Here is a 12,133-nt window from a genome sequence, read left to right on the forward strand (position 1 = left end):
ATTACTCCAATACAAGTTAAAGTTGTTCTGTTAAATTATTACTTGAATTAAAGTACTGAAGTACTTCCTTTTAAAAATACTTAAATATACAAAGTACTTCTTAAAATATCTAAAAACATTCTATTTTCAAAATACATAAATGCAGTCAAGAATACATAGGAGTACATTCTGTTACATTATGTTTATTTAGAAACCATTACTTGGAATTTTTAAAAACTATACCATGGAATAAAAACAGACACTACGTTACTCCAACCACAGACAACTTAGTTTGAAATGTTCATCTGATATGAAGCAAATGTTACATAGCTCAACACGCTTTCTCAGGTTGGACAGTGAATGTTTGTTTGTTTGAGCAGAGTGGGAAACAGGGAGAACATTTCAAATGATACGTATCATTCTTAATTAAAAAACCTCTAACACAGGCTGAAGATATGAACATGGGTGCTCAGGTGGAGAATTATAGCCATCATTACCACCTCTAAATGAACTGCCTGATCTGAGTGAAACATGCTCTGTGTTTGCTCCACGTTCAAATTTAAGAAAAGAGAAGGAAATTCATGAGCTGACTTCAAAGCAAAAGTAGTAAGTAACTAAAGCATTGATAGACATGTAGTGGAATAAAAAGTAAAATAAATGTCTTCTAAATGTAGTGGAGTAAAAGTAATAAGTTCCCCCAAAAATAATACTCAAGTGAAGTACAGATACTCAAAAATGTACTGAAGTACTGTACTCAACTAAATGTACTCTGTTACTGTCCACCACTGCTTGTCACATGAATGTGACTTCAACTGAGTCTGATGAGATTAGACTTCATTTAGGTCTAACGTCTAATGAGTAGCGATCGCAGAATGAGTCAAAATGGAACACTGTATGTAGTCTGTAGAGATGAGAATTAGTGTTGACTCACAACTTCCTGTAGCTGAATAAGGAAAAGACAGAAATGTGTCTCTACGGCTCTCCACTTCATACCACCATAACTGCCTTGATTCTCACCCGCCTCTCCTCCTACGTCAGACCAGATACAACAAAACATGGTGTTATATTTGACAGAGATCAAAGTTTCAACAGGCTGGTAAATACAGTTGTCAGGTCAAACTTCTTTCAGCCTAGATCCATATCAAAAATCAGGTATTTCCTACCAGCCTCTGATTTGGAGAGAGTCATTAATGCACTAATATCACCAAGGCTGGACGACTGTAACTCACTCTGCTTTGCAATTTATCCAGGTACAATTTCTCATCTAATGCTGTTTGTAAATGCTGCTGCCCGGTTAATAATAAGGTAAAAAGATATGATGCATTGTCTGGTTTTATGCATGCACTTGTATGTCTGTCCTTTCTTTTAAGATGCTATATGGACTAGATAAACTCAATGTTGTGTATGTAGCGATGGTGTTTCCTGAAGCATGTGTGAAAGTGTGCATCTTTCATTCCATCAGCATGTCTCCCTTTGTGTTCTTTTTTTGTGCCGGGCCTTTGTGTGAGGATTTCTCTGCATGGCTGCCAGGTGTGAAGGCTCCATTCATCTCTGTGACTCCATTTCTCCGGATACTGTGTCATCACACATGATCAACCCCTCCTTTCATCCAGTTAACATCACACACACACACACACGCACACGCACACACACACACACACACACACACACACACACACACACACACACACACACACACACACACACAATATCAAGTTATTCTTCTTTCTTATGCCACAATATTTATTTTACCACTCCCTCTTCACCTATAGAGGAGTGTTATTGAGCATAATATTAGCGTGCTGAGATCATCAAAGTATGACTGCATGTCTTTCAGACTCAGTATTTACACTGCAGTCTGTAGAGTTACTTAACTAGCATGTATGCATGTCATCTGAGAAGCACTTTTAAAGGCCACAAGGGGCTCATGCTTGTGGTCATATTAAGGGTACTGTAATTTACTTAATGTCTCAAAGCAGTTTCAGTACCATTAGAGTTATTTGTCAATATGTCAGAGTGTGTGATGGGGGGGCAAGTGGATGCTCCGTATGTCAATTCAGTGGATGGCAGGTGTCTGATGCGTAAACAGAGAAGGAGGACAGGAGGGGGGGTTGAGCAACAGGTGGAAGGAGGGACAGAGAGAGAGAGGAGGGTGGGTGGGTGAGGTGGGATGGGTGGAGTGAGGGGTGTATTTAAGACCGTTGTCCTCCTCATCCTTCACATCAGTCGCCTCAGCCTTCTGCCCGATCATCAGGCCAGCACTCCTCCTCCTCCACTCAGGTGAGACATGATGCAGATGACAGCTGTGTCTGAACATTTCTTGGGGTGTTTTTTTTTAATCTTTTAAAGATTCTAAAGGGTGCAGCGTATACATGCTGGATTCTGTAGGTAGACTGCCTGTTGGAAGTCCTTGTGTTGTGCAAATCATCAGGGAAAACTTTGTCTTTATGTTATAATCAGATAAAGAAGCATCATTTATGTTTAACAGAGCTTGCACAAAGTACTCTCTGTTATGATTGATGCTGCTGTGTCATGAGAAGTGGGAAGCTATCGATGAGGTAATTTAAGATGTGATTGCGGCTAGGAAATCTCCTCACAGTTCAGAGGTGATGTAGGTTAAAAAAAAGGCAAGGACCTACACCTGTATCCTGGGCTTTCTTCCATCCGGTCCGACTTAAAGTAAAAGCCAGATCAGGTTGCCTCTGTGTGTCCTGGTTACATCTCTTCTCCTCCTCCTCCTCCTCTGCTGCTTCGACTGTTTTACCAGCTTAGAGTTTCACTCTTATCAGCTGGCTCACATGTCCTGCTGCTGACTGTGCCTGACTCCCATAGGTCCTCTCGGCAGTGCAAAGCGACAAACTGATAGAGGATCACTTTATCAGCGGCACAATCTTATCAGGACCTCTGGCAGGACGGAAACACAGGATTGCAGGGTTTCCGATCTGCCAAATACCTCGTGTCACCAGATAGATATGCTGAGACACTGCATAGTAAATAAGTTTGTAGCTGTCAGTTTTCTTTGGGTGCTTGCCCGTGCATCTATCTTCCTTTCTGTCAACAACTTTGGCATTGAGAAATAAGATGGTGGGTTCATTTGTGTGCAACCAAGAGAGGCTTTAACCCGTATTGATTTGCAACAAACTTGTCCTCCATGCTCCAGAGAGCAGAATTTTGCAAGCACGATACTGACTTTCTCCTTCCTCTCTCTCTCTCTCTCTCTCTCTCTCCAGAATGTCTATGCCCAACTCAGAGAATGCCTCCACCCTGGAGAGCGCCATGCAGCTCTTGATCCAGACCTTCCATAAGTATTCTGGAAACGAGGGCGACAAATACACACTGAGCAGGGCCGAGCTCAAAGAGATGCTCACCACAGAGCTTGGCAACTACCTGGGGGTAAGGAGATGAACACTCAGCAACACAAGATGCATGCTTCATACATGTGACATAAATTAACTGTAATTTCTGTCTTATTTGACTCAGAACGCCCAGGATAAGGAGGCCGTGGATAAGGTCATGGGGGACCTAGATTCCAACAACGATGGGGAGGTAGACTTCACTGAGTTCATCATACTGGTTGGAGCTCTCACTGTGGCCTGTAACGACTTCTTCTTGGAGTACAACGACAAGCCAGAGAAGAAGAAGTGAACGCAGCCTCTGCATGAAGACGTCCACACAGCATGCACACTCACACTCAAACACACACACATGCTCCGGGGAGTAAACACCTTACACAGGAGAGATGGAGCTCCTGTTGCGCACAAACACACACATTTAAAGTCTTCAATCAGCAGTAAATGTTAAGTGTTTGTGTATTTGTCTGGAGAGTTAACGTCAGTTTCAGCATCTGTCATTGTTAATTATGTGAATACATCTCTCTTTCTTTGTCTTCTTTTGTGTTTTGTAACTTATCAAAGCAAAGGAATGTCTCCCTGGAAAGAATAAATGTGAACTTGAATCAAACAATACAATGGTAGTTGTACTTTTATTGAAGCATAGAAGGAGAGCAGGAACACATGATGGGCACCAGGTGGCAGCAATGGGCTCAAGTTGAATCTAGGAGCTCTGTCAGAGGATTTGTTTGCATTACGGTTCCTTCGCACGGGAATATATTTAACCTTTATTATATTTATGAAACAAATAGTACAGGAGCTTGTAGTTATATATGAGTGACTGCTGTGGTGAGTTCAAGTCTGTCAAAAAAAACAAAAACCTTGGTGTATATTATAAGCACATTCCTGTTTTTTCCTGCAGAATAATGAGAACTTGAAGTGGCCTTGGCTCTGCCCTACACCCATGATTGTTTAAAGAAAAAACAGAAGCAGTGCAGGAGTGTGTAGGTGAGTGCATGTGTGTGTGTGAGTATAAGAAAAGGAAGTCAACAGCCTTGATATTAGAAAGCCAGGAAACGTTTCTTTCTTTAGTTCTATCCTGTGGTGTAAGATTAATGGGAAGTTTGGCTGATACAGTCATCTAACAAACCAAACGGAGTATCAAAAACATGCCACACAGACACACACGTTGGTTAATCTGAACCTACAACCTTTATTGGACTGGTTAAGGTGTGCACAGGAGCAGAGTTGAGAGTCATGAAGGAGAAGGTGAAAGATGGGCAGGACAAGGAGGCGGAGAAGAAGGAGGAGGAGGAGGGGGGATGATAATGAGAGAGGATGTGAGAGAAAGGGAAGGAGAGTGGAAAGGTCAAAGAGAGAGGGAGGGGAAAACAGAGTGGACAGCAGCACTTTATTTTCTCTTTTTGTCCGTGTGGAGACGTGCAGCCTACAGTTTTTCACAGGTCTCTGAGAGGCTTTTTGCACCTGTTTCAGGAACTGCTGGGGGATCCCCCTCTGGAAAATCCCATCCTTCGGTGAAAAGAATGAGAGAATAAGTGAGGGAGAGAAGAGAGAGAGAGGGAGAGAAAGCTCCAAGTCCAGCACTTAGCTGAGCTGCAGACTTGACCGCACGACCATAAAAAGCCGGGGAGACTCGCTTTGAGTGACAGTGACTGAAGATAAGAGCATTTTTCAGAGTTTATTGTGGCTTTTATAAGCAGTAACAACACTAACAGTCTTTAGTCTCTGCCTATCCTGCTTTGTCCTTCTTTCTGGCTGTATTTTCAGATCCTCCTGTGTTTTCAGTTTGCTGCTACATCAACATAAAGTAAAAAAAACCTGCCATGTTTAGCCTTTCATTTCCTGCCTCTGATTTTGCATCTGTGCCTTTATCGCCCGATTCGACTGTGTCAGCGTCGGCACTCTTGTCATTTCTCTCTCTTGTTTATTGAAAATTTAATTCACCTCTCTCCTCCCTGCGTGCCTGGAAAAAATGCCTTCTGCCTCTTGCTTGGTTGTCCCTGTGAAATGTAGAAATGAGACAAAGCAGCCAGTCCATGACGGAAAAAGAAAGGAGTAATGAGTAGGTGTGTGGAGAATGCAGGGGGTCGTTATTTTAATTGGGACTAAATGTCAGAAAAGTGTTTTTCCATAGAAGACGAGATAAAGGGCAGAGGACTGGAGAGAGTAACAGAAGGGAGGGGGGAGATGCACATACAGTATGCTCCTCTGAACATTGTATCTGACAGATGTGATAATGCATCAAGGCATGGGGCACGCATACACATACGCACACGCTTGCATACTTGTATACATATGCTCTGAACATTACATACTAAAATATGAAATTACATATTAATACACATAATACTGTAGCTTCCATCAAAATAATTTCATTTCAATGATCCAGTACTGCTCTTTGCTCCATCTGAACCGACATCTAAATACTCCTATATCATTGTTAGCATATAGGACGTCCTATCAGCCATCTTGGCTCGGATTCCTCCGTTTCTCTGGAGCTAAACTCATCTGACTGCAGCTGAGCACTCCGGCACAGCGGGCTGCTGCTTCTTCTGCTCTCGACTTAATGTGCACAACTCTCTAAGCAAAAAACTGTCCATGCATAATCTATGACTTTATCCCCATGACTTTCATCTAATAACGCAACCTGACTCTCTCTTTAATTCATCCCTCCTGCATGTGTTTTCCACTGCAATCTGTTGCCTGTACACATAATGTGTCAGTGTGCGCATCACAGGCTGTGTAACATTCTTGTTTAATCTATACAATCATACAACACACCATAGCCTCTCTATCAGTAGCAGACCCTTGCATGAGCTAACACATAGAGAAATCTTAATAATATATTCCTAATGCTATACTGTGATAAGTTGCTATGCTATGATAAAATATACTGAATCAGTTCACCTACATCGTGGATTTCTGAAAAAATAAAATGAATGTTTAACAACCTTGATCTGAACCTCCCCTCCCTTTCTGATTGGCTCACACTCATATCAGTCAATATCATGAATGAGCAATGTCGCAGTTGAAGGCGGGCATGTCATGTGTCTATCAAGCGTTTGGCTGGCGTGAGGTTCGACAATGAGTGAGTCGGAGCATCCTCGCTTCCCGATTGGCTGTAGAGGAGAGCAGGGAGGGAGGGACCTTTTCCACCTTAAAGGGGGAGGTCAGTCCATGACTGTCTGGACAAAAAACTGCAGGTAAGAGTATATGATGGTGTTTTCCTTTGTCTTCATACAAGAAAAACTGTTGTTCGCTGCAAAAATCAGTACTATAAAGGTAATGGGCGTGGTTTCTGTTCAGTTCCAGTTCTGGTTCCAGTCCAAATAGATGCGATAAAACCCAGACCAGCCCCCCTAACCACCTGCCGGCTTATGTCCTGCTGTGCTGATGTGTCGGGGGAGCTGTCCTGTCTGTCAGCGTGTTTCGTGGCCGTGGATGTGGTCAGCCTGGCGAGCTGGTGATGGTCTTGACTGTGTAATTCTGGAAGAGCGGCTGCATGAACATCCCCAATGTGCCGAAGACGCACACAAACACAAAGATCCATAAGAAGAGGCGGTCAATCACCATGGCAACGTACTTCCAGTCCTCGCTCACCTGTGGACAGAGACGGACAAAGGGAAGAAGACAGATTAAGGTGAGCAGAATCACGCTTCCACACATCCTCTTATTCTCTCTATCTCTTCCTCTGGCGCTCCCTGCGAGGGGGGTTAATAGAGGTGAAAGGTTAATGTGAGCGGAGACTCGTTGTGCCTCACAGCTCTGATGAGGTCACGCTCAAGTCGGGAGGGACGAGCGAGAGAGAGTGATGGAGGGCTGCAAGACAGAGGGTGTGCTGACACTGTAACCCCGGCTGATGATGACTTGGGGAGAAGTAGGAGTAGAGGGAGGAAGATCTGACGGGCCGTGCACTATGCCAGGAGAGGGAGAGATTATAAGTGGTCGGCATAGCAACGAGATGGTTACTGTGTGTGTGATGGACAGAGTTATGGAGGATTGTTAATTCCCGTGTCAGTTTCTTCCATTCCAGGAGAGAAAGCCTGATCTCCTAGGATGCCTTGAGGGAAGAGCGATAAAACATGCCACCCTCACTCCGTCTCCACTCCTCTGTTCCAGTTGCGCTCCTTCTCTATGCTCACGTCATCCCGCTGCTATAATTACATGTCTGCGTTGAATATTCAGAAGGCTGCGATTGCGTCACCAGAACCGTCTCCTTTGCTCATGCTCTGCTGTAGTCTCCCATATTTTTTCTAGCGGCAGACATAAACTGCTCTGCTGTAACGCCTCATCACTACAATAACATGATGTGACACTGAGCGGACAGACCTGTGCTGCACATGATGCGCTTTACGGTTGCTAACATATGCACACAACACAAGATGATTTATGCTGAGGTTCTATACACACAGAGACATGATAGCAGTCAAGTTGGATATGGAGGAGAACCCAAGCGGTACACGAGCAGTCTGGTATTATACGGTGACATCTGTTTATCACAGATGCATCTGTGTTGTTGGCAGGAAATTGCAGAGCAGTGGACTACAGCAGCACAAAGGATTTACTGGCAGCAGGACCTGCCTGTAAATTTCACCTCATCTTTACAAGGTAGTTTGAAATGAAACATTTATTTTATGTGCCTTCATGTGCTTTGCTATTTAAATCAACACCTCACAACTTTTATCACAAGGGACCAAAGAAAAGGTTCAAAACCTGACACAGGCTTGGATGTTGCAGAGTTGATATGGGGGATGAGTTAAGGCGCATTTCGACCAAGAGTTCTTGGGTCTTTTAGTCCCCAGAACTACTTTACCCTGAACTAAAAAGTTCCTCTGCCCCCATTGTTGTCTGCGTTTCGACCGCGGGCTGAAGTCCCAGGTAAACTGTGCAAATCAGGCCAGTGACGTATGGAGAAAAAAAATTATATTAAATGATATTTTGAAATCTTAATAAAAAACTAAACTAGTATGCATTCCCAGGAACTCCCTCTGTGTTTCAACAACTGTGTAAACTCCACAAACACCGTTACGTTCAACCGAAACTCCCAGGAGTTTAACTACCCCTCAACTAAATTTTGACCCTGGTTCCTCCGGTCGAAAAGCATTTAATGCCTTAAGTCAGTTAGTCAGTAGTACAATAAGAATGTGTGTCTCTGGCTACTTGACAGTGTAAACCAAAACTTTATGCTCAGGACTACCCAAAAATATATCTTATTTAATTTGACGCTTGGTGCAATGTGTTTTTCCTTTTTCTTTGAAGCTGGGCTAAGGCGGGCTGAGGTCTGAAACTACACTGAGAATGCCAATATTGAGCTGATGCAACGGGGTTAGTGTCAGGTTATAATCCTGCCTGGGTTTGTGGCTAGAAGCAACACCTTTCCCTTCACACATCTGAGCTGATGTTAATAAAGTCATGATTTTTTATTATTATTATTTCTTTAAAGTTATATTTTTGGGCTTTTTCGCCTTTTATTGGAAAGGACAGCTGAACAGAGACGTGAGGGAGTAGAGAGTGGGGGAAGACATGCAGCAAATGGTCAACCGGCTGGGAGTCTATAGCTTCTATACGTGGGACGCTTAGACCGCTAGGCCACCAGCGCCCCAATCATGCTTTTTTTTGGCTTTATATTTTCTTTTTTAAGAAACGGTTTCCTTGTCACTTGTTGACACCCTGCAAATAAAGTTCATGGTTAAACTAGCCATTACCTTGTCATCTAATTCTAAATACTTTTGTGTTTAAGTCAATATTAAGTCAATAACAGAAGTGTCCAGAGTTGGTCAGGCTCTAAACGATCAGACTGTAAGTATTCTGTTAACGGTATCAGACGGATTATAAAATACTCACACTCTGATCATCATCCTCGCTCTTCATGTGGTTCGCGATGAAGCGTACTCCCTCCACAGCCTCCTCAAAGCCCGGACAGGCTTGAGCCAGCAGGGCTTGAGTCAGAGCAGGGCCTCCTCCTGCCTGCTTCCCCCGCGGCACGTTTCCAGCCCCCCCTTCCCTGCCCTCCCTCACCCTGTTCAGCCCATCCATGGACCCCCCTCCTGCTCCACCCAGATCCCCTCCAAACTGTTTCACAGAAGCCCTGTTCACGTAGCAGGTGCAAGGGTCACTGTCCTCCTTGCCAAACACCCCTGTGGATGCTCCCGCTCCGTTTCCACCTCCACCGCCCAGCCCGAGCCCCACCATCAAGGCCCCTGCTTCCCCGCCGCGCCCACCTTCCTTCTGTTCCTGGGCCCTCCTTCTTTGGCGCAGCCGCTGGCGCTCACAGCTGTTTCTAGGCTGCCGCATGAAGAGCAACGCAGGAAGCTTGTTGAGGAACACCAGCTTAACCCAGGGGGGCATAGTGTGTGTGGTGGGTGAGCGGTGGTGTACATTGAGCACACACACGCTGGTGACTATAGAGAAAGTGACAAGGACCATAGTGAACATCAGGTACTTTCCCACCAGAGGGACATCCAGTGAAGTGGGTGGGACAATCTTTGAGATCAGCAGCAGGAACACAGTGAGAGCAAGCAGCACGGAGATACAGAGCGTCATCTTTTCCCCACAGTCGGACGGCAAGTAGAAGACCAGGATCGCCAGCGAGGTGATGAGCACGCATGGGATGATGAGGTTGATGGTGTAGAAAAGAGGCTTCCTGCGAATGATGAAGTCATATGTGATGTCCACGTAGGTGGGGTCACCCGGGTTCTCGTTCCGTCTGCCTGGCAGGGCGATGATGTCCCACTCACCGCTGGGCGTGAAGTCGTCCATGCTGGCCACGTCAGCACGCAGTACCAGGTCGATCTCGGTGCGGTCGTAGGTCCAGGAGCGGAAGCGCAGCGTGCAATTCTGCTGGTCAAAAGGGAAATGCTTGACCTCGATCTTACAGGCTGACTTATAGATCGCTGGGGGAAGCCAGAAGATGCTGCCGTCGTATGAGACCACGGCGTTCGAGTAAAATGACACCTCGTACACGCCGTCAGCACTGAGAGTCAAGGGAAGAGGGGTTAGGAAGAGAAAGACAAAAACAGAAGAAGAGGGGTCAGGCACAGAGCTTTATGAGAGGAATTAATTAAAAAAGAAACAATATTGTAAACAGGATGTCTAATGAGAGACCTCATTTCCCCTGGGTCTAATGACTAGAGAGACATGACGCATCTCATTATGCAATACGGGTTATTACAGAGCTCTAGGACTAACACACACACACACACACACACACACACACACACACACACACACACACACACACACACACACACACACACACAAATTGAAGAGAAGGTAAAGAAAGTGAACCCTTGAAGAATCTCAGGGCAGGTGGGTCACACACAGGCCTCGGCCTCTAAAAGCACAAGACACGGGATGAACGCACAGTCTAGACAGGAAACGTGGCTCTCATGTCACACCAGCTCAAATTAGACACTCGGTTAGAAGTCATCTGACAACATTAAAGCTGTAGACTGAATTTCTATTTCACCAAAGATTTGGGTGGGAGAACTACTTAACGCTAATGCTGCGATGATGTGACTTATACTGGAGGATAATTCTGACGTTTTTGCCTTTTGACCCACCTGCTCAAAGAAACAGCCCCTTTCTTGCTAATCTAGGCACAAAATCAAACTGGGACTTCTAAATTAGAGATAATCCTGCTGTTAAGGTGAAAGACGGGGGGTTTAAAGCAAAGGAGAGGATTCATTGTGTCAACCTGAGGTTTGTTGGATTAGCACGATCGTTTTACCCGGAGCTCGGGGGTCAGGGATCTTTAGTAAGGTAAAGACACAGGCAGGGAAAGAGGAGAAGGCCAGACAGACAGATCACAGTACTCTGATCAGCTGATTTACATATGGTAGGCTGACACTCCAGTTTCCATTACTTTGAGACGAGTGGTCGGCAGCATCGTTACCTCTCTCAGAACCTGCAAACTACAATTAAAAACTAACGAAATAATTTCTGATCATTTGACTGAATCTGGATTCAATAATTGTTTAGTATTTACTCTATAGCTGATTTAAACCAGATTGTCAAAATACTCCTCACCATTTCACAGGTATACATGCTCTTCCATCCCTTCACCTTCCAGTACATTACATCCTTGTTATGCTGCCTTTTTATCATGCCTTTTTTTTCTCAAGATTTGCCCCTAGCAATCTTAATTTGTTTTTGCACAAGTAATGTATCTAGCCGCCTGTTCACAGTAACTTGATTTCTGCCTGCATACCATACCTGCCCATAAATTATCCAATGCACAGAAATTCAACCTGTAGAGTACACAACAACAGCTAGACTACTAAGAAAGAAAGAAATATTCATGTTTTTAACATGTATTGTAAAGTAATGTAATAATGACAAGATATCTCAATAAAAAGAGAATTACAAAAAAAAAATAAAAAAGAAATTCAACCTGTCTATGTGTTGTCTGTATTTGAGTCCTTCTTTTGTACCTGCATTTCAAACAGTGAAAGTTGTTTTTTGGTGTTCATCTTTTATACCTGATGTGAACTTGAGGGAGCAAGGGTGCACACAGTACACAATGCACAAAAATATCGAGCTGTGGATGGGGATCAATAAGGGCTCAAAGCAAATGTTTGTCCCTGGGGGCCCCTTATGGATTCATCCCAGCCTACACTGTAGGTATGGCCAGCTGCATATTTTACAGTGAAGTAACACACATTGTACTAAATGTCATTGATGAGAATGTAACAGCAAAAGCAGTCCTGAGTGCAGACCATAAATAAAAATGTTTACTGAGCATTTCTGCATGCAGGAACACATTTTAAAAGAAAGAGTAGGAGCTGCGTTTAAATGTCAGTGTG

The 12,133-nt window shown here is 44.2% G+C and overlaps 2 protein-coding genes across 3 annotated transcripts in view; one reads left to right on the forward strand and one right to left on the reverse strand.

Annotated features, from left to right (window-relative positions):
* Positions 1–1,188: 1,188 nt before the first annotated feature.
* On the forward strand, positions 1,189–3,939 carry s100t (S100 calcium binding protein T). 2 transcript variants are annotated; one of them, XM_034696976.1, is made up of 3 exons: positions 1,189–1,229; positions 3,210–3,372; positions 3,460–3,939. In XM_034696976.1, the coding sequence occupies exons 2-3, from the start codon at positions 3,211–3,213 to the stop codon at positions 3,622–3,624; spliced, it is 327 nt and encodes a 108-aa protein (XP_034552867.1). In that variant the 5' UTR covers positions 1,189–1,229; position 3,210; the 3' UTR covers positions 3,625–3,939. The 2 variants fall into 2 exon arrangements, with proteins under 2 accessions (XP_034552867.1, XP_034552866.1); XM_034696975.1 differs by lacking the exon at positions 1,189–1,229 and adding an exon at positions 1,235–1,284.
* Positions 3,940–4,501: 562 nt separating this feature from the next.
* Positions 4,502–12,133, reverse strand: part of chrnb2 (cholinergic receptor, nicotinic, beta 2) — a 29,865-nt gene continuing 22,233 nt past the window's right edge. Inside the window, exons 5-6 of the mRNA XM_034696974.1 lie at positions 9,174–10,302; positions 4,502–6,929 (exon numbers count right to left, since the gene is read on the reverse strand). Of these exons, the coding sequence (XP_034552865.1) occupies positions 6,777–6,929; positions 9,174–10,302 (1,282 nt within the window). The 3' untranslated portion in view covers positions 4,502–6,776. The remainder of the gene's footprint in view (positions 6,930–9,173; positions 10,303–12,133) is intronic.

Source organism: Notolabrus celidotus, chromosome 12 (genome assembly GCF_009762535.1).
Source record: "Notolabrus celidotus isolate fNotCel1 chromosome 12, fNotCel1.pri, whole genome shotgun sequence".
NCBI lineage: Eukaryota > Metazoa > Chordata > Actinopteri > Labriformes > Labridae > Notolabrus > Notolabrus celidotus.